The sequence below is a fragment of the Aphis gossypii genome, chromosome 1, assembly GCF_020184175.1.
Source record: "Aphis gossypii isolate Hap1 chromosome 1, ASM2018417v2, whole genome shotgun sequence".
Taxonomy (NCBI): domain Eukaryota; kingdom Metazoa; phylum Arthropoda; class Insecta; order Hemiptera; family Aphididae; genus Aphis; species Aphis gossypii.
In genome coordinates, this window is record NC_065530.1 from 77031112 (window position 1) to 77052948 (window position 21837).

At 34.2% G+C, this 21837-nt stretch overlaps 1 protein-coding gene across 1 annotated transcript in view; it reads left to right on the plus strand.

Moving 5' to 3' along the window:
• LOC114126281 (uncharacterized) overlaps positions 1-16389 on the plus strand; it is a 230168-nt gene extending 213779 nt beyond the window's left edge. The window contains 15 exon segments of the mRNA XM_050198555.1: positions 1148-2805; positions 5339-5411; positions 5502-5542; positions 6155-6337; positions 6943-7749; positions 7752-8046; positions 8550-8784; positions 9298-9443; positions 9520-9629; positions 10962-11172; positions 14073-14282; positions 14351-14413; positions 14490-14794; positions 14905-15056; positions 15211-16389. Of these exon segments, the coding sequence (XP_050054512.1) occupies positions 1148-2805; positions 5339-5411; positions 5502-5542; positions 6155-6337; positions 6943-7749; positions 7752-8046; positions 8550-8784; positions 9298-9443; positions 9520-9629; positions 10962-11172; positions 14073-14282; positions 14351-14413; positions 14490-14794; positions 14905-15056; positions 15211-15516 (4795 nt within the window). The 3' untranslated portion in view covers positions 15517-16389.
• Positions 16390-21837: the final 5448 nt, after the last annotated feature.

The following is a 21837-nucleotide window of genomic DNA, read 5'->3' on the forward strand; positions in this document are numbered from 1 at the left end:
CCTCTCTCTTATTAATTTAAAAGTCAGCAAGCGATTTTTAATTAAAAAAATACTTAACGAGCCGAGAAAAACGGATCTTTGGCAAATTAAACAACAGATTGACGGCGGACGAGAAAGAAGTGGAAAAGAACGCGTTATTGGTATTTTTTCCTCCCTCGTCGTAACATAATTATTGATAAAAAAAAAAAAAAAAAAATAACCGATCGAGATCGTGAACAGCAGTCAATTAAAATTCGAGATGGGTAATAAATAATAATGATAATAATAATTAAAAAATACACGTGACGTTTCATTATTAGAAAAAAAAGTGTAAATACAAAAGAACGAAGCGAACGAAGCGCGAATACAAAATACATAAACATTATTCGACACAATAATATATAACGACTAAGTGACGCCCATGCAATCCCTCTCTCCCACCCATAATTGTTTCAATTCAACTCAGTAAAATCATGCTAATCATTACGCTATTTGTTAGATCATTATGGTAGTATTATAGTAATTATGTTATGAACTAACAAATTAAATTTTAAAGAAAAATGTCACTTTAAATTTATTAATTTGTTTTTACAATACATAATTACTAACAAATTGAGAGTTTTTAATTAATATCATCAGATTTTGATGATCACATAACACGTCGAGAAAGTTCACAGTTGTGTATCTGCAAATACAATATTCACTATTATTTTGGAGATTTGTTATAGTCGATAACATGAATAATTATGGGGTCTAATGGTGAACTAATGAGGTGAAATTATTTTTAAATGGGGTCACATACGTGTGTATTATCTATAATGTCTTTGTTTAAATAATGAACGCTTTTAATATGTAATAGTAGGGATGAGTCAAATTTCAATTAGGTAAAACTCGAATCCATATTTAAATTTATGACTTTATTTTCTTTACATATTTTTTTTATAAAATCAGTCATATGTATAGAATTACAAAAAATTATAAAAATGTTTGAGTTCTAAGCGATTATTCGATTTCGAACATTGATTTCCAACGACTTTGAAACGTTCGTATTTTAAGTCCGAAAACCTATATAACCAGTTATAACGCTTAAAAGTAAAACATAAATAATTATAATTTCGCTATATTGTAAGAATAATTGATATTAATATTGTGTACGTCGTGCACGCAGGTCGACGTCAAAACGCAAATCAACGGGTGACGGGGCGGCGGCGTGCAACAAGGCCCAGTCAACCGTGGACGAGACGTTCGCGCACAAGAAAAGGAGACGAGCGCTGAAACAGATGCAAGAGGTGGCCGCGGACAAGGACAGCAACAAAGGCTCGTCCGAACAGCAGCAGCAAGACAACAACAACGGCGGCGGCAGTGCGACGGCGCAAAAGACAATGGTGCTGCCCAAGAAACGACCGCTGGCCGGTCAGCCGGCCCCCGGGACGGCCGCGACGGCCGGACAACAGACGGCCGCCACCGTACCGAAAAAACAGGCCAAGGCCAGCGGCGACGAGGCGGTAGACGACGAGACGCTCATACGCGAGACGGAAGCGGCGCTTAAGAGCCTGTCGGGCGGGTGGCCGGGCGCACGGCACTCGTTCTACCGGACGGGACACGACGATGACCGGTACGAGTCGCCGGCGTTCGTCAACCTGTTCGACGAGAAAAAAATCGGCACGGGCAGCGGTGCCCATCCACAGCCGCCGGCGGCCACCAGGGTGGACGAGAACAAGAACAACACGGGCGACGAGAAACCGGCGCAACAGCAGCCGCCGCAACAACAACGCCGCGACCTCGATCACATTTTGCTCAACAAGATCGACCAGAACAACAAAGAGTGCGAGCACAACAAGAAACCAGACAAATACGCGCCGTCAAAATACGAACCGGACTTTAACGAGCTGGTGGACGATTCGTCGGACGAACTGGAGATCGATATGTCGGCCGACGGCGGCGGTGGCGACGGTGGCTGCAGCGGCGGCGATGACAAGGGCGACGGCGGTGTCGACGACGACGACGACGACGACAACGGTGACGGTGACGACGACGAGAGCTGTGGCAGCGGACGCGGCCGCGGCAGATCCGGCCACGCCGGCGGTGACCGGCTTCGGCGCAAGATGGACGTGGACCGCCGGAACAACAACAGTCACGTGCGCCCCAACGAGATGATGACTTCCCTGAAGTCCGAATCCGAGTCGTCGTCGTACGACACGTACCTGATGGACAAGACGGCGTTCTCTGCGTTCCGGCCGGTGGCCAGCGGCGGCGTCGGCGAGCCCAAAGACCCGACCCGACTGGACTTACCCACCGCGGTCGGCGCGGCCATGTCTCCGCTGGGGCCGTACCCGCCGGCCGGCGCCACTTTCGTGGTCGGTTACACAGTGCCCGGCGGCGGACTCGTGTCCGGAGGCGTCTCGGCGGCGGCCGGGGGAGGACACGGTTCGCCGGCCAAACACTTGTTGGCCACCACCGGAAACGCCGCAGTAGGCGGCAACGGCGGTTCGGTAACGCCGGTCAAGCCGGTATGCGTGAAATTGGAAGACGAAGGATGCAGCAATGGCGCGGCCGACTGCAAGGCGGACGGGGCTGCCATCAAGATGGACTCTCCCAGTCCGCTGTCCAAGCAGTACACCATACTTCAGCCGGCCGGCGCCGATTCTAGGGCGGCTTCAGCGCTCCAGGACGTGGCCAGGGAAGGCGTGCTCGGCGCTTCAGTGGTGAGCTCGGCCGGTGGCGACGGCCTGTCGCCGAGGATGACGTCCGGCGGTGGCACGCCCAAGTTGCTCCTCGATCCCATGGACAGTGGACTGATGCTATCCGGATGCATGAACAACAAAGGTAAGCTGCGATAAACGAGATACGGTTTACGCCGTTTACGGGCTCGTCGTCATTAGCGGCGAAGAAGGCCGAGACGTGGCGCGCGTTATTATCGTTTCGATCCCCCACGTACGCCCCCGCGCGAATCCTGTCGCAATTTAACACTAATTAACATTCAAGGAGGATAGCGAAGTCGGTCGACGTTGTTGACAATAATGTCGTCGTCGCACTGTACAGCAGCCGTGTAATAGTCGCGATGGTTCGGGTTCACCGGTGGGGGGGGGGGGGTGGTGGTTGAGTTTAAGAGGACATCTCCACGCCGATCACGTGCCGACTTAACCCCAAACGCAACGAACGGGTACGAGTTGTTAACACTCCTCTCGCCCGCCGTTCCTCCTGTACACCCATCGCCGTGCCCGTCTTAGCACTATTTTATTATAAATACCCACACCGCTGTGCCCACAACTGTACATATAGAGCCGCAGTCTCTTAATACTGAACGCACGCGATGCTCGCCAGTTTCCGTTTCATCGACTTCCTCTGTCGTCGTCGTCGTCGTTGTCATTCTTTCTCTTTTACTCTTTCTCCTCCTACTCGCACACAATTCTCTTCCTCTCCATCCGCTTCCTCCTAAAGGATTTATCGCGTGCTCAGCGTACGTATATTACACTACCGCGTGCACGCCACTCGTTCGGTGAAATATATATGTATAATATATATTATATGTTATTGTCTCGCCCGACAAACTTTGAGATAACTTATACGCGCGCGACGACAATTCCGCCCGACTACCATTACGATACTTTGATTTTTAAACAGTCCATGAATACGAGTATTGTATTATTACGCGAAGACATCAGCCACTGAAACCTTATCCATTACTGACTGAGCTTATTCGAAAGCATATGTTAATGAAATTTATCATATTGATAACATTATTGTCACTAAAGTAGTTAGGATTCAAATTTATTATAAATATTGAAAAATTACCACCTATAATATACAAATATACTTTATAATAATTTCATGTTTGGTCATAATAAAAGAATAATTCGGTTATTACCTGAAAAAAAATCGTTTAATATAAATTATATTTTAGTATAATAACTTACTTTTAAATATGTCTTAAAAAAGTTTTCATCAAAATAATTTTTGTAATTAATTCGAACCCTTCCCAACCAGAAAAAAAATTATGATAGATACAGCACTTAGTTATGTCTATATTATATATATGTATATTGTATATACATTTATATAAGTAATCACTTAAATATTATATATTTAATTTATAGTATAGCTATTTAAATTTAAATTCATTTAATAAACTTTTATGTTTAAAAATAAATTAGATAAAAGCTATGTATAATATTATAAAACTATAAAATATTACTAAAATACAATACTTTAAACTCCTTTTAGTATTATAACAAATAATGGGTTTATCAACAAATGTATTTTAACTCTTTATTTACAAATTATACTCAATTAACATCATCCAAGATTTCAATGTCGTAGGTAGGTAAACATATTATACTAATAGCTACTACAAGTCTTTCACTTAACATGAATAATTAATTTAATAATCTAAATCTATAATAATATTTAAAATGTTCTTAAATTATAATAATATTATGTATCTAAAACTGTATTAACGTGTTGATCTTTTACAAAATAGTTATATTTGTCATCGTTTAACATTAAAATTCAAATATTTAAATTCTTTATCGCATTTAATATCAATAAATATGTTCTTATACAAGTTAATTTAACACTGATATTTTATATAAGAAATTTTTAGAATCGTTTGTATTAATTTGAAATATATTTATTATAGTTTGAAATAATTTTCATAGATTTTATCGAATTAATAGTCGAACTATGTTATACCTAAATTTATAAATCTATTAAAAAATCTTTCAATAATAGTTATACCACTCATCAATAATGTGATTGGATGTTTCAATATACTTATCATAATAATTGTAACAAATAACGATTTGATGGAATAAAATCTAGTTATAAATTGTTATATTATAATAAATGTTAACTATAAACTGCATTTCAGTTTACCATAATATATCAGTATAATGATATAATATATTATATACGTATTTACTAAATCTTATTTCCATTCACAATATTATTGCTTATCTATCCATGAAGTTTTCTCCTTTTAGCACCATTTGGAATATGGCCATCGATGTGTATATTTTTTAATTATAATTTTTTTAGACGGCGACAGAGCGTTAAAACGATGCATTTTTAATTAAAAACAAGGGAATTATAAATAATATCTCGTAAAACAAAAATAAAATAAAAACAAACCGAACACCCTTGCCGGGAGCAACTCTCAGAATCAATGTTTCTTATCTACCCATTCAGTACAGTCGGCGCCTTTTGTGATCGCCAACGCCGAAAAAAAATCCCATCTCTTATTCTTTTGTTTCAGACGAGAAACAAAAGATGAGAGCTCCCCTAACGAAATAATAAATATTATTATAAGCTTAAAGGAAACGCATTCGAAACAGATTACAAAGTAACTTTTGCGTTTCAGATGGAAATAAATGTCCCACACCGGGATGTACCGGTCAAGGGCATATCACAGGACTATACTCGCACCACAGAAGGTAATTTATTGTTACTTTAATCGATACGATTTCGGGTTAATATGAATACAGTAGGTCATATTGTGTGTATTTTTCTGCTCGTACATGCAGCTTGTCAGGATGTCCTCGCAAGGATAAAGTGACGCCAGAAAGTGAGTATCGCAAATTGCATAACGTATAACCTAAGATAAGATTATTATTTTCCCCGTCAACAATAACTATTTAAAAACGCATTGTATGCAACGAACAAAACCAATACATCGACACACCGGATTTTTGCTGGGGGTAGAGAGCTGATAAATTGCACCACTGCCCTCTTGTTGACCAACGTCAACGCATATCCGTCAAGTGCAACATTATACACATATATATATATATTTATTATACAGATTTAACTGCAAATAGCTGGTACACCGATAAAAACACAAACAGCATCGTACTTATTGTATTATAGAGATTTTTTTCTTTTTCTTTTGTTATTTACCTACCTATTGATTATTATGTTAATTTACCTACCTAATGCATTTTTCTAAATAGTATGCAACAATTAATATCCACCCCGGCGACATCACACTCTCTCTACCCCTATTCTTGATCCTTGTCCGCCGATTTTATTTTTTTTTAATGTATACCTTTACTTACTGCAACAATTTAAGAAAAAAACTTTTTGCTGTTTGTTCGTGTGTATTTAATGTTGCATGTTGCAAAATCGATTCCAATCTAATAAATAAATATATATATGTGTGTATAATTGTCTTGACCAGTTTTGGCCTTGCACGAAACAATCCTAAAGTGTCCCACTCCCGGATGTAATGGCCGGGGACACGTGAGCTCGAATCGAAACACGCATAGGAGCCTGTCGGGCTGTCCAATAGCGGCGGCAAACAAACAGGCGTTGCGAGAACGGCAGAAAAAACTGTCACAACAACACATCGCCGCGCTTACAGGTACTCCCAAAGACCTATAACGAAATGGACTAATACCTAGCGATGAGAGAGAGAGGTCCGGGGGGTGACATTTGTTAAAAAAAAAGATAGAATACAACTCGATCCTTCTTTATCCGTATATAATATATATTTTTATCAGATAATGAATTCACTCAGTTTCCAACTTCATTATTATTGAAAATAAATTTCGAAAAAATTACAACCGTGTGCATTATCCCATAAAATAAACAACTGATTAACAAAAGTAAATTTCATTTTGTACTGTAATTTTAATTCATCAAAAATCTTAATTTTATAATACCTTCATTTTTTTTTTTTTTTAATGTCAAATCATTAATATTTTGGGGGGCTCTCATTTCCCTCCCCTAAAATAACGCCAATGTGCGCAAATATTGACTATCTCTATCTAGTAAGTAGAAACATTGGCACTCGGAAACTAATATAGCTATACGTCTATATGGATATTCCACCCACAGACAATCGACAAAATCCCCTGCAGAACAGCAGAACACCCAGTAATATAGCGATCTACTCTCAGCAAAACTCGGCCCGCATTATTATTAAGAACAACGCGTCATTTCCGTTTTTTCCCCATCGATTTCTAGTGTGCAACAACGGAGGACTCGATCAGCAACAGTACAAGCACATGGGCAACATCAATAAAGACGCGTACCAGCAGATGGGTGGCCACTACGGTGACCACTGCGGTGGCGGTGGTTCGACCGTCCGATCGCCGGAATACTTGACGGCGGCCACGGCGTACTACAGCCCGCCGGCGGTGGGCGCCAAGTTGACGGTCAAGCCGCCCAAGATGCTGCAACACAAGGATCTGGACGCTAACGTGCCGGATATGGAAGACGAGAAGCCGGACGCGAAACAGCTACGCCTCAAATCCGAGATGGGATGCTGTGCCGACGGTCCCACGCCAGGAACGCAAGACGAAGCCATGACTATCAAATCGGAAATGCACTCGACCGGTTCGTGCCGTTCGGTGACACCTCCGTGCAGCCGACGCACTCCGATGACTATGTCGTCGTACGACCACTGTCACGACTCAAACTCGTCGTCCATGTCTGGTAGCATGGATGCCATGAACCACCATCAACAGCAACAGCAACAACAACAACAACAACAGCAGCAACAACAACAGCAACAGCAACAACAACAGCAACAACAACAACAACAACAACAACAGCAACAGCAACAGCAGCAGCAACAACAACAAATCCATCCACACGGCAACGGTGGAATGTCAGGTCAACAACAACAACAACAACACAGTTCGTCCGGATCTTACATGTTGATGGACAACAACACGAGACTACAACACAGACCGTACGAACCGCAGCAGATCAACGGCGGCAGTGGCGGACAACAGCAAGACATATACAACAGGTCGGTGGCCGGGGCCGCAACCGCAACTACGCGCTGACCAACATCAACCGACCGTCTCCGTCGTATTCCACGGAAGTCCCCGCCCGGTCGCAATACGACCATGTCCGGCCGCCGTCGTATCCGAATCCACTGAACGCGGCCGTGGCCGCAGCCGCTGCGGCGTACGCCGACCGCTACGAATCCGATCAGTCATGTCAACGGTACCCGTCTGAGTACGGGGACGCCGCCGCCATGTACCAACCGCACCAGATGATCATGAAACCCGAACAGCCCGTCCAGATGGACGATGCCATCGAACCGCCACTCTATCCCAGGTAAGAGTTCGTTCTAGTCACACTTTTCTAATCGAAAAACGTGTATTTACATAACGATAAGACGTAGTAGAATTTACGTACAATAGGAAGTGAAATTATAATTAATTATCGGAGTACAATTTATTATAGGTTATTTAAGTTTGTTAGTAATAAAAATTTTATTTTTTGAAAGGGATTTTCGTTAATAATTTTAATGCTTGATAAATAAATGATTTTTTTCTATTTTTGTCAATTTTAGTTGATTTTTAACGATTTATTTTACTGCAAAATCGTAGCTTTTATCAGAGCCATGCCGTAGGGGGCCTAGGGGCATGTGCCCCGAATGCATGGCTTAAACTGTTTAAAGGGGGTGGCAAAAAATTTTTTTAGAATATTAGGGGGCTAATATTTTTAATTTTTCCCCGGACGCTAAATCTTAACGGCACGGCTCTGGCCTTTATTAACATTAATAAACTACTTCATTACAAAATGATTTTCATATACGGTGTTTTGTTTTGTCGCAGGCCGCTATACCAGTACGAAGGAGCGAATCCGCCCACTTCCACCGGCGGTGGCCCGGTCATTCAATCGGGTTTTCCCACGGCAGCAGCGATCAATCTGTCGGTGAAGTGCATCGCTGCTGCGAGTACCGGGATGAAACCACTTCCGTTACCGTTGCCGTTACCGCTAACCCGGTCACCAGGCACAGTGTCGGTCATGGATCTGTCTACGTCCAGCGTGACTTCAACCAGTCCACAGGTACTACGATCGTCTTTTAATCCACCATTCATGACCCGTAATAAAGTTATTAATAAACATTCTGGGGGAAAAATTGGAGTAACTTCAATTTTATACCTTTTTTACACTAAAACAAATCTGGAACACATTGACAAAGCCAAGACTTATAACCATATTACTGTGTACTCTGTTGACCGAAAACGTACAGTTGTTGTTGTGCAAAAATGTGCAAAACCGATTTCTTATTCTAGTGCAGTAAAAAACAATTAAAATGATTTTAATCTAAGAAACACCCCTATAGTTAAGAAAGGTATTGATTAGGTATATAAATGAAACTATATAGTAAAGATTGTCAAGATGTGAGAAAGCAATATTATCATATATACCTAATAATATAGCTTCTCTATATGTATATCGTAGGTACCTATGTAACATTACAATACTCGATAGAAGTAGACTTATGTGCCTTTAACACATTATAACAGTTAAATATTGAAATTAAAGCCTTTGATCTGACTGTTATTTTTCACACAGACTGTCACGTATTCAAACAGCCTAAGCCCACACCATTACGCAGGAACGGCCGGACATCGCACCAGCCCGAATACGTCGACATCCAGTCCGCAAGTCAACCAGGCACCAAGCCCACAAGGTCAAACTTTGGACCTCAGCGTCAACAGGTATGACGATGTCGTTTATGATTAAACTTTAAAGCCTTTTACCGAGATCGTTTACAATCATTTGTCCCCGTTACAGGGCACCTGGCAGGTTAGTGTTTCCCGGCGGAGCGCCTAACGGATACAGCAGAGAGTCAACACCCGAAAGCGGTGGTTCCCACTACATGGACCACTATAGGGATGTGAACGGTAAGTAATATATACAATATTATTATCAATATTATCCATAAAAGTGTATAACAATAACAGACCTGGTTTCTCGTTTACGTTTCGTTAGTCTCCCAAATAAAAAAATTACTAGTTGTTTGCACACACCGCGTGTTTAACAATATCTCAATAATGATCATTAGTTATAGTTCGATATCACGTATGAATGATGTACCAAAACTAAAATGAAAGTATAGTTTTATAAAAGATTTAAATTTAAAAATGTAATTTTTTTTTTTTTCAGCGACTTACTAACGAATCTAGTCAAACTATAATAAATAAACAATAATATGTATTATTTCAATATTATTTTACATAACTTACAACTTATTAAATGTAAATAATGACCATAAAATTCGAATCTACTCAAACTTAAATAACCATATTGTTTTATTCTTTTCAATTTTTGCATGACAGTTTGCTTAAACGACCTACAAAAAAAGTCATTCGTGACGATAGAAATGCGCAAACTTTCTATGCCCACGATCGTGGCATTTAACAAATAATTATTTAATACAATTAGATATGTAGGAATTTTTAATTGACACAATACATAACTTTCCACTTTATTGGTAATACAATTCCAAATTATATAGGAACTGCAGTCCATCTTTGCTAACACAATTGTCTTTGAAGTCATACATCGATCGTCTAGACCTATCGATCGACCTATATTCATTCATTAATATATAAATAGATATAGCTAATAAGCGGACAACATTTTATGAACATTAAATCAAGTTTATCACCTACAAATTCTATGAAAATGTATAGTATTTAATATTTAGGATTATTATTATTTAAATAATTTCAATAAGTATTACCATAATATTGAATTTTGTTATTTTTGATTATAAATGAGTGACCATAATCTTAATACGATTTCCCAGTTTTCCGGTAATTTTTCTTTACGCTTACTTTAGGGATTTAATTGAAAAAAAATTACCATTTTAAAATACTATAGAGATAACATTTATATGATTCAGTTTCTTAAAACTTTTATAGGCACTTCGATAGCACAAAAAATACATACCTATACATGCATATGCTTGACCAGCCATTTGTTACTTCAATAACGCCACTTAGGACTTTTTAAATTATCGAGTGTAATGATGTTATATCCTAAAAGATCTTATAAAAATATATAATTACTTACTCACTGTCGGTATTGATATATAATATTTATATTTATTTCACAAAATTCTTAACCTCGGTGGGAGTGATGATTTTTTAGGGTGACAAATGAAATCATTATTCTCAGTGTACATCGCGTTGCGTGCGTACCAATAATATATCTTGCCGTCTGTCGTTTAGGTTACACGTCATTGAGTCCACATCCCGGATATCCGATGCCTGAGTACGCAAACGGATATTCGACGCCGTATAGCACGTCAGCATACTCATGCGGCTATTCAGCAGGCGCCTACCAGCAAGGCGCACCGCCCAACGGGTTCTCGCAGAATCCTTGTTATAGCATGCCACCGCCGCAACAAGACAAACTCTCTGTCTCGTCTAAAGACGACAGGTACGTGAGCGCGTTTATTAACATTATTATCATTATTTAGTACATTATTATTATTATTATTAATATTGTATCTACGAAAATATATTTTAATACGTTATGAAATTTCTTTAACACGTCTTTCTTACATTTTAATATTATTTCTATTTCATTAATATTTTATATTTTATCGATATTCAAAATTTAAAATCAAATTTTAAAAGACTATTCAAATATGAATTAAAAACCAAAATAGTGGGAAAATGTATTAATTAATAATAAAATAATAATATATTATATAGTCTATAGAGTATAGACAATAGACATAATTGCACCGAGCTGAAAAAACTACTGGTTATTTATTTTTACGTCTTTAATTCAATGCTCGGGATTTTATGCTTAAGAATATTTTTAAACTCATCCTCAGAAGTACCTAAGCAGAAAAATCTGATTCAATACAAATTTCCTAATTAATAATTATACCTAACCTAATCTACTCCAACTCAATACCAAAATGTTTTTTCACAATTTATTATTGATAAATTCAAATTTAAAATAAAATTTTAATATTTTTGTTACAAATTTTACATATTATTTCGTATGTTATTTTAATACTTGTAAAAAAAATCGTTTTCTTTTATACAATTAACTTGGTATAAAAGTATAATTTCAATAGTAAAAATAACTTTTTTTATCTTAAGTCTTGAATGCGGACTATAGTGTCATATAATATTTACGTAATGTTTTTAGTTCTATAGGAATTTAAATTTTAAATTATTTATTTATAAATCGTGTTTCTTTAATCTTTATCAATGTATTTTTAGATTTATGCGTGACATGTGCCCATATGGCAATGTCCATTCATATTCGTATTACTCGTGTTAGATATAATCGACTTATTTTCGATTATCACCGCTATGATACAATTTAAAAAAAAAATTAACCCTAAATATTTCAACTTTTTAAGTACCTAATTTTGTCCACAGATCATATTTAATAGCATATTTTAACAATTTAAGTGCATTTCTTAATGTTTTTAGCACGTTGAGTACTGAGCTCAGTTTATTATAGTTTATTATAGTAGGTAATATAATTATAAATCATAAGACTGTAGGCAACTATCCAGTATGCTTAAGTTCAAAAATTGTCATTTATTACTGATTATAACTTTTAAAAGTAGACATTTTTATTATTAGGTATAACACCGTCATTTTTTAATGTTGTTTAATAATAACTAATATTACTTAGTAATTGTTTTTTCACAATATTGTAAAAAGTATTATTTTTACTTTTTTTAAAAAAAATAACTATCTACTTGTATAATTTAAAATTTAAATATACGTAAGTACATGTTCATACAACGAATTACTACTACCTTCTCCACTTTCCACTCCACCAAACTTACATTATTAAATAAAAAGTAAAAATCACTCATTAGACACGTCGGATTACGATTAAACGATTTAAACGTGATATGTCAATTGAAAAATTGATTCAAAACTAAACTGACCGCGGTGGAATGGTTTGTTAATACTTAGATTCGTTCTGAAAAAGCCCGCGTTGGCGTGCTACGATCAAATATTTTCTACTATGCAGTCATACTGTTTGAATGACGTGATAACACAGATTATATTATCTATGGCTCAAACGGTACTAACGACGATTAACGACATCGAACAGTGAAAACATGTTAGTGCTGGTATTATAAATTAAATATTTATAATATTAAGAATACTGAATAGTGAACAACAATGAGTGAATAGTGATTTTGTCAAGGCGCTGACTCAAACCGTTGTTATTTTTACTTTTGTATATTATCGCTTCACAAACTAATTAGTTCAATTTTATCCATCGCATAGCTTTTAACCTCGTTGCTAATACTGAAACACTTGATCGTTACATTTTAAAAATGGAACTAACACTTAGCGACAGTTCCGAATCCTCATCTCACCAACGCAAACCCCGAAATCCTGTCGTCTTACCAAGGAGTTGTGTTTTGCAAGCTATCGAAACTATATTGGAATCACGAAAATCGGAACCAGTTGGCAGAAAGGCCAAGATCAATGCCACTTATAACATTCACAGACAATCTATGTACGTAGACTGGTTGTGTTCCAACAAAATACATTTGCCAGTTTATCGCAGTCACTTTAATCGCTCTTCAAGCAAGGCAATGAAAGAAAACAGTTTACAACCGATATTTAATGAGATGCGACTCTGTCTATTGGCAGGTGATTGGGATGGTTACAAAGAATTGCTATCATTATCCCTCAAATCACCCAACATTGCAAATGATTACATTTTGTTCTTAGTCCGGTCGTGTTTTATATTGCTGTTAAACCATCCACACCGTACGTCAGAAATGATTGATAATTTTATCGCATCTTGTTTGAGCATTAACGAAGAGTCCAAAAGGAAATCGTATTTACAAGAATGTTTTTCACTCAGAGTATCAACCTGTACAGAGAAGAAAGATATTGTCCATAAGAAAGAATATGAAGAAGAAGATAAAGAAGAGGAAGAAATTTTTTTTAATTCCGATTTCAGTTCCGATTAAATTTTCTATTCAACTAGGTATTTTCGCTTAATTTTTTAAACGTGACTTGTTACTGTTTAATTTGTTTATTTGTAGACTGTTGGTTAAATAAAAATTTTTTCTTATCCTAAGTTAAACAGAGGTTTTAATTTAATGATATTTTGGTATAGGTATTTTTAATAATAATTATAATACCTATAAATGCCTATTATAGGTATAGATTTACAAAAAAAAAAACCATAGGTATAACAAAATAAAATGGTTGTATGTACCTATGTATATATATAAAAAAAAAAAGTAAATGTTAAAGTATAATTTAATTAATTAATTATACATTTTATTTGTATTATTCAACTAAAATTAAATAAGATGATTTTTTTTTTTTTAGTATCTCTGTTTGTGCAAGAAGTGATCGTTCTTCATCACAACCAGGAATTTCTTCAACACATTCACAAGAACTAAAATGCCCCACACCTGGCTGTGATGGTTCTGGCCATGTAACAGGAAATTATTCTTCTCATAGATCCTTATCTGGATGTCCTCGAGCCAATAAGCCAAAGAGTAAACCTCGAGATGGTCAAGATTCTGAACCACTAAGGTTAATTCCACTATTGTATAGTTAAACTAACTACTTAGTTATATATTTAAAATAAAATTGTATTATAGATGTCCTATACCTGGGTGTGATGGATCTGGACATGCTACAGGCAAATTTTTATCTCACAGAAGGTAAATTAAATTTTTAAAGCTTAATTTTTACTTTTTATTTTATTAGCCATGCTTATCTCATAATATTTAATATTAGTGCATCCGGTTGTCCAATTGCAAATCGTAACAAAATGCGTGTACTTGAAAGTGGGGGAACTGTTGAACAGCATAAAGCTAATATAGCCAAACTTCAACAACAACAACACCATCACCAGCAATCCGACCAAACTGGCTGTGAACCATCTCATTTAAACTCCAGTTCATTTCTTCACCGTGGTGCACCAACTCTTAGCGTTTGCCATCCATCAGCACCAAATTTAGCATCTGGAAAAAAACCCATCCCAACAAATGCTGCTGATTCATTGTATCATCATATGTACGGCTCGAAACAACTTCATAATGGTGAGAATAGTATTAAGATTATCTTTGGTAAAATTGTGGGATTTTTACAATTTTAAAAAAAAAAGTCAAATGTTGAGGAGGAGAAAAGGTAAAAAAGTTGTGGTTTTTAGATTGTAATATGGGGAACGGTGGTGAAGATCTATTTACTTTGGATGCTGAAATAACAGAATTGCAGCGAGAAAATGCACGCGTCGAATCCCAAATGTTGAGATTGAAGACAGACATCAATGCTATGGAGGCTCATCTTCGACACGGGGATAAGGTAGGCCCAAGGTAGTGTCAAACATTCCAAACCAAAAAAACGCTCCAAAAAGACGCTCTAATGATATAATAGTCGTACTGCAACAATATTCCACAATTTTACCAAGTTAAATATTAAGTAATTGTAACAATCTGATATTTTTGCATGTTTACAGGAAACACAAATCTTATCTCAACGACAAAATTCCCATTTGAATGGGTACTATGAAAACCTAAGGAACAATATGATGTCATTTTTGGAACAAGTGAGATGTCCAGATGGTCAATCGGGTTCCGAAAAGACTCAAGAAAACTTTGATAGTTATCTGACCAAGTTGCAGACATTATGCAATAACCCACATTCTGAATACATGTCCTATAACAATTTGACCTCGTCCGCTGCAGACAACAACCGTCCCATCTATGAAACAGTTAAATCATCCATACATGACTACAATGTATTACCACCAACAGTCATATAGAACGATGCAAACACTTACTTTAATCAGTAATTAGCAAATAGACTAAATGTCTACACTTTCCAATCGTCATTAATAGTTAATATTATATTGTTAAACCCTATGGACATATATATATACTTAAATACTTGTATAAATATTAACTAAATTGTAAATTAGTTTATGTATGGTTTTAAATATTAATTTTGCATTTGGAATTAATTGACCAAATCTAAGTAGAAATTTGTATCTATTTAACTATATAACATAATAAAACTATTATAATACAATCAGTTATTATATTAACTGTTTTATAGGCTTAAGCAATAAATATTCTGTTAAATGTAATATTTCTATTTCAATGGTTTTTTCGTGTAAAAACATATTTTACAACATATTAAATTACTAAAATGACTTCTATAATAATAAATGCATAGTCACTTTTTTTAAAAAAAAAAAAAAAAAACTTTATCTAAATATTAAAATGTTTCAAAAAATTATTTCGATATGTGTGCATATTATTATTAATCGTATATTTCTCTACTGTAAAACAATTTGTATACAGAGAAATCTAAACTTTTATTGTTATCCTTTATTGTAATATTCAATGTGGTTAATTACTGTTCCTTATTATATTGTTTCGCTTATGTAGTCTCATCTTTATTATCCTATTTGATTTGTATTATTTTGTTTATTGTTCTCTTTATTAGATATCACATACTAATTTTGTTGAATTATTGTTTTGTTAAGTTACTAATTAAGAACTGTTAATTTTTATGTATACCCAAAGTTGGTTTTAACTTTTTTTATGTACTATATATTGTATTGTATGCGCCAAATATCAAATTATGATAATTCTTACGCAATACATGATTTTAAGTGTTTAAAATGTCTCTATTTGTTCTGTAGTTCTATTTATAAATTTAATATTAAAAATTCATACCTCCATTAATTCCTCTCATCCTATTGAAAAAATTAAATGAATATTATATTGCTTGAAAATGTCAATATTAAAATATAATCTAACATTAAAAGTAAAAATTCTTTTGTTACAGTTTACAATTTCAAGTTTTAACAATTGTCTATTATATACTGTTTATAATCAACAATGTAATACATTTTATTACAGTTAGTTGAATTAACAATTAACAGTACCTAAATACATTTACTAATTACTAATGTTGTAAATTAATTTTAATAAAAATGTTAATTTACAATAATCTAAATTTTAAAAATTATATTTTTTTCCTAAAAGTAATCTACAATATTACATTTATTATTATTGGTTAAGTATCAGTAAAAAATCACTTACACTAACTAAATACCAACGTTGAAATTAAAAATTCTATTGTTAGAGTTAATTATTTCAAGATGCATCTTAATATACATTTATCTCATTTGGTCCCCAAAGTTCACCTTCTTAACAAGGCTTTAAGCGCCTCTTACTATGGTATAAACATTGAATAAAAGATTCTGAACGGAACGGATGAATGTATTGATTTTACAATGTGTTTTTTTTTTTATATGTATACAGTCTATAATGCACAAGTAGTCGATAAAATGCTTCAATTTTCACTTTAAGGGGGATAAAAAATTGGATCTAGTTCGAATAGTCCATATTTTAAAGAGATCAAAATTAAAATTCCCAGTACTTTTTCTATAATCAGGAAAAACAAAATTTGAAAACACCTACCTACTTGGTATGGAAAAATGTGAATTTTTAAGCAAATCCATTATTATTATTAAAATTTAAAATAATTATTTTGTAACCATGGTCACCGACATTTAGGCAGTCTTCACTCAGAATCGCTCTTCATCACATATAGGTTATCATTGAATTAAAATTTAACACAAAATCCATTACCATTACTATGATTTATACATTAACGAGTTCCACTCAACAGACAACAACTAATGTACAACAGAGCGGTATTCACTTGTCACCTTTTTTGTTTTTTAATAGAGCCATAATACGCATAATGCAATTACAGTTTTTTATATTATAAAGTCAATGGTGTTGGTTATTTTATATTTTTATAAATTGGTTATAAATATATAATATATAGTAGGACAATAAGGCAAAGGCAGAATTTCTAGCCAGTTTCGATTTGCCCGTACAATTGTACAAAACACTTGGACGGTCGTAATTGTGGATGGTGTAGTAATAACTAATCAATACCATATGGAGGAATAGGTACTACTACTACCTATAGGATTTTCGTGTTAATAATTAAATGAGACGTTCAATTTTACCGAGCACAATTTTGTGAAATAAAATAAAATAAAATGTTAATATTTTACATTATGTACTAGTAACCTGGTAACAGTGGTAACTGGTAACAATTTATCTACGAGCAGATTATAAAAGCGAAGTCATATACGTAGCAGTCAACAGGCTCAAGGTTTTATATTTTAAAAATTAATCAAAAGTGAACAAATATAAGATCACACAAACTTTAACTAATATTTAAGTTTTAAATTGTGATCTGTTTATCAACAAAAAATAAAAATAAACCATACTATCTGTATTTTATTGTATAAACAAAAATGTATTTCGTAAAATAAGTAGGTATATGTTGTACCATAATCATAATCAATGGTTGTACGTATTAAAGGTCTGCACGGGCCGATAATTTACAGCCCGGCCCGACCCGGTAATATTTTTTGACAGCCCGGCTCGGCCCGGAATTGTTTATTGTGAGTAAGCCCGGCCCGATCCGCCCGACAATATTTTTGACAGCCCGGCCCTGCACGGGAATTGTTTATTGTGAGTAAGCCCGGCCCGATCCGGCCCGACAATATTTTTGGCAGCCCGGGCCGACCCGGCCCGTTAACATTTTTAGAAAGCCCGGCCCAGCCCAGGAATAGTATTTTCCATTTGGTGAGGAAGCCGAACCATGTACGTTTGGTTCGTAATTTTAAAAACTGCTCGGCCAGGATATTTAACACATTTAATACAAAATGTCTGGCGTACGGGAGCTTAGCACCTCTCCCGAAAAAAAATAATTTTTTAGCCTAAAAGCCCCCCTAAAAATATTAAACAAAAGTTTTTTATATTGGTGAATTTCTAATGTAGAAGCCCGGCCCGCCCGCCTTTGATGTAAAGGAAGTCCGGCCCGGCCCGCCTTCCATTTAGGGAAAGTCCGGCCCGGTCCGGACCCGTAACTTTTGTCCTATTAAAGGTCCGGCCCGGCCCGTCTTGCATTTTATAGAAACCCGGCCCGGCCCAAAGCCCGTCCGGGCCGAGCCAATTTCGGACCGGGCTGGGTAAGCCCGGCCCGTGCAGGTCTTTAGTACGTATACCTATGCTAAAAACCTACAATTAAAATATTTATTTTATTTTCTGCAGATAATTTAATAGGCAATACAGATCTATTGGAAAGTATATGTTCTTATCTGCAAAACAAATGCTTGAAATTCAAGTTTCAGTTGATAATAAAAAGGTATAATAATATTTATTATAAAAGAATAGCATGTATTATATTATAGTATAATAATATGTATTATACATAATGTATAGTATTATAAAAATATAGATATAGGTACATAAACGATTTTATTTTTTCATAAAATGTGTTTATGTATTTCGAAGTATTTAGTTTGTTAATGTGATAACGTGTAGGTATCCATAAATACTATAATGTGTCTTACTGTGTTTATATCCCTGTCATTAATATTTTTTTATTATAAATTATTGTTATTATTATTGTTATAAGCATAGTTTAAATGGCTAGCCTTGCACGCGAATAAAAAAAGGAAGGTATTTTGAACTCGTTAATCTTTTTATACGTTTGATTATTTTAACATCGTATGTTCAAATAGGTAATTGGTACTTGACCAAGTAATTTCATATACCAATGCAGTATATATATTATGCAAATGTGAAATTTTATTATGTTTACGATGCACGTACGAATACATGCATTGAAACGCGAATCACAAGGAGCCTTATTATGTGCAGTCGTGCAGATAAGTACAAATGGTTCATAATATATATTATATAGGTACAGAATGATTATTTTAAGACCGAACACTAAAATCTCATTTGTGTTAACAAAAAAATATGATTTTTATAACATTTAAATTAGCTAAGCAGTACTATTAAAACTCGGTATCGTGATATTTTTATTATTTTTTATCATTGTGATTTTGTATAACCAACTATATTTTTCATGCTCTTAACAATAATATAGTTGTGAGCATTTTTACGTTTATGTAAATCGAGTATTGAAGCTTTCAGCTGTATTTCCAAGTATGAAAATTGTTTTATTTTTGTTCGTAAAAATTTAAAAATTAAATGATGTGTAAAGCTGCAAATCAGCTTATCTAAACTTTTAATGTTTACCGTTTAGTAGGACCATTGATTTTATAATAATATATTATATATATTATAAAACCAATGGTAGGACTAAAATAGAAACATTTAAAAAAAAATACTGTTCAGTATCTTATACACTTTTTTACACTTCAAAATTTTTAAAAACATAATGTTATATAACAATAGTTTAAACACTCTAATAATTATATCTTTATGTGAGATTACATGATTATAAATTAAATGTGTATAGTCGCAATTATTAAAATTTCTTTTATGAACAGTTTAGAGATGTGAAATACAGAGACACAAAGGAAATAAATCTTACTATTATAGGTACCAACTATTATTTATAGATGTATGTGTAGATAATTAAAATGTTATACACAGATATTATGTTACATTAAAATCACTTAAACAGTTAAACGATCGTTTATGTAGTAACTAGCACTTGTCATTATTAATATAATTATGTATTATACACCTACCTACATACTTGACACATGTTTTTGTGTTTGCCCCATTATTCAAAAACTTTAAGAATAACAATTTATCTACACGTTTTAAATTATATAAGTACCTAGGTAGTAGATATACCTATAATGTTCATCATATCTTCACATCAACAGGGTTTTGTAAATATAACGTCGACGTGTATATTGAGGATTGACCGTAAAATCACTTTTTAAATTCTTTTCGTATCATTAATCATAATATTATACATAGATAACAAAAACATATTTTGCAGACTTAATTCTTAAAGAATAAAAACTAAAGTTGTTTCACTTGTATCATTTTCTAACAATATAGTTATGGGTACACCACGATCGTATTCAAGAATAATTTTTATTTTTTATACATATATACATGACTGCGTAAGCACCTACACTATATATTAGAGTTTATACATATAAAATTCATACGAAAACCCATATTTTACAATCAGATCATCCTATATTGATTAAAAAATAAATGTCATAACCAGAAGTGGTTTTAAAATCATATAGTATAAATTAAAAATAATACTTCTTACATATACATGCTATTTTTTTATTTTTTATAATTTTTTTTTCCGTAATTAGTTGATAAAAAATTTGTTTAGTAAAGTTGTGGAATTTCTTTACAAAGTATAAGTCAGCATATTTTTTTACATATTTCATTATACTTCACAAAATAGGTATATTTGACAAATTAAGTGTTTTTAAAATGTTCACATTTACAACATATTTTTAAAAAAACTAATATTCTTAATTATGTAAGTAAAATAAAAGATTATTTCTAATATTTGATGGATTTTTATACTAAATTATCTATCCACTATTACCACTATTACTTATCTACTAGATTATCTATTAAATAATTATAAAAAAAATATCGTCTTCAAAAGGCGATTTAAAATCATTTTCAGAAAAGGCACGGTTGTATTTGTAAAGCGTATGACATTTTTTCAAATGTAGAAACCTATAATATATTTTTTATAACGTAATAAGTTAATATATTATTAGTATCATACAAAATGTTCAATAAGTTAACCAAACATTTCAATATAAAACATTCAAATATCTATTAAAAAAAAAAGAAGAGTTTGTTATTAAGTTACTGTTTATTTTGACCACCTACATATATATAGATATTAGATAATCACTTGGCCCTTAAGCATTAAGTATTATAAAGATAAACTATATTTTTATTAAACGAACGTCCAAATAAGAATTTTACACCGCTTGTATACAAACGCACCCAATGATAAATTATTTTAATTAACTAGAACCTCATACATGTAGGCTGTAGGTAAATGTAAGAGAATACATATTATTTTTTTTATTATTATTACCTATAACATTGTTTTAATAGTTAAAATGCATATTCCCCATCGTTCATAAAATTGGAGTATGCCACTGGTATAATATAGGTTATGAAGGATTCAAATTTAAAGGACGATAAGAATTAAAAATAATTAAAAAAAAATATATCAAATATTTATTTATCATAAAATATTCGGTTGATGCCTCGTAATCTATAAATGTTTC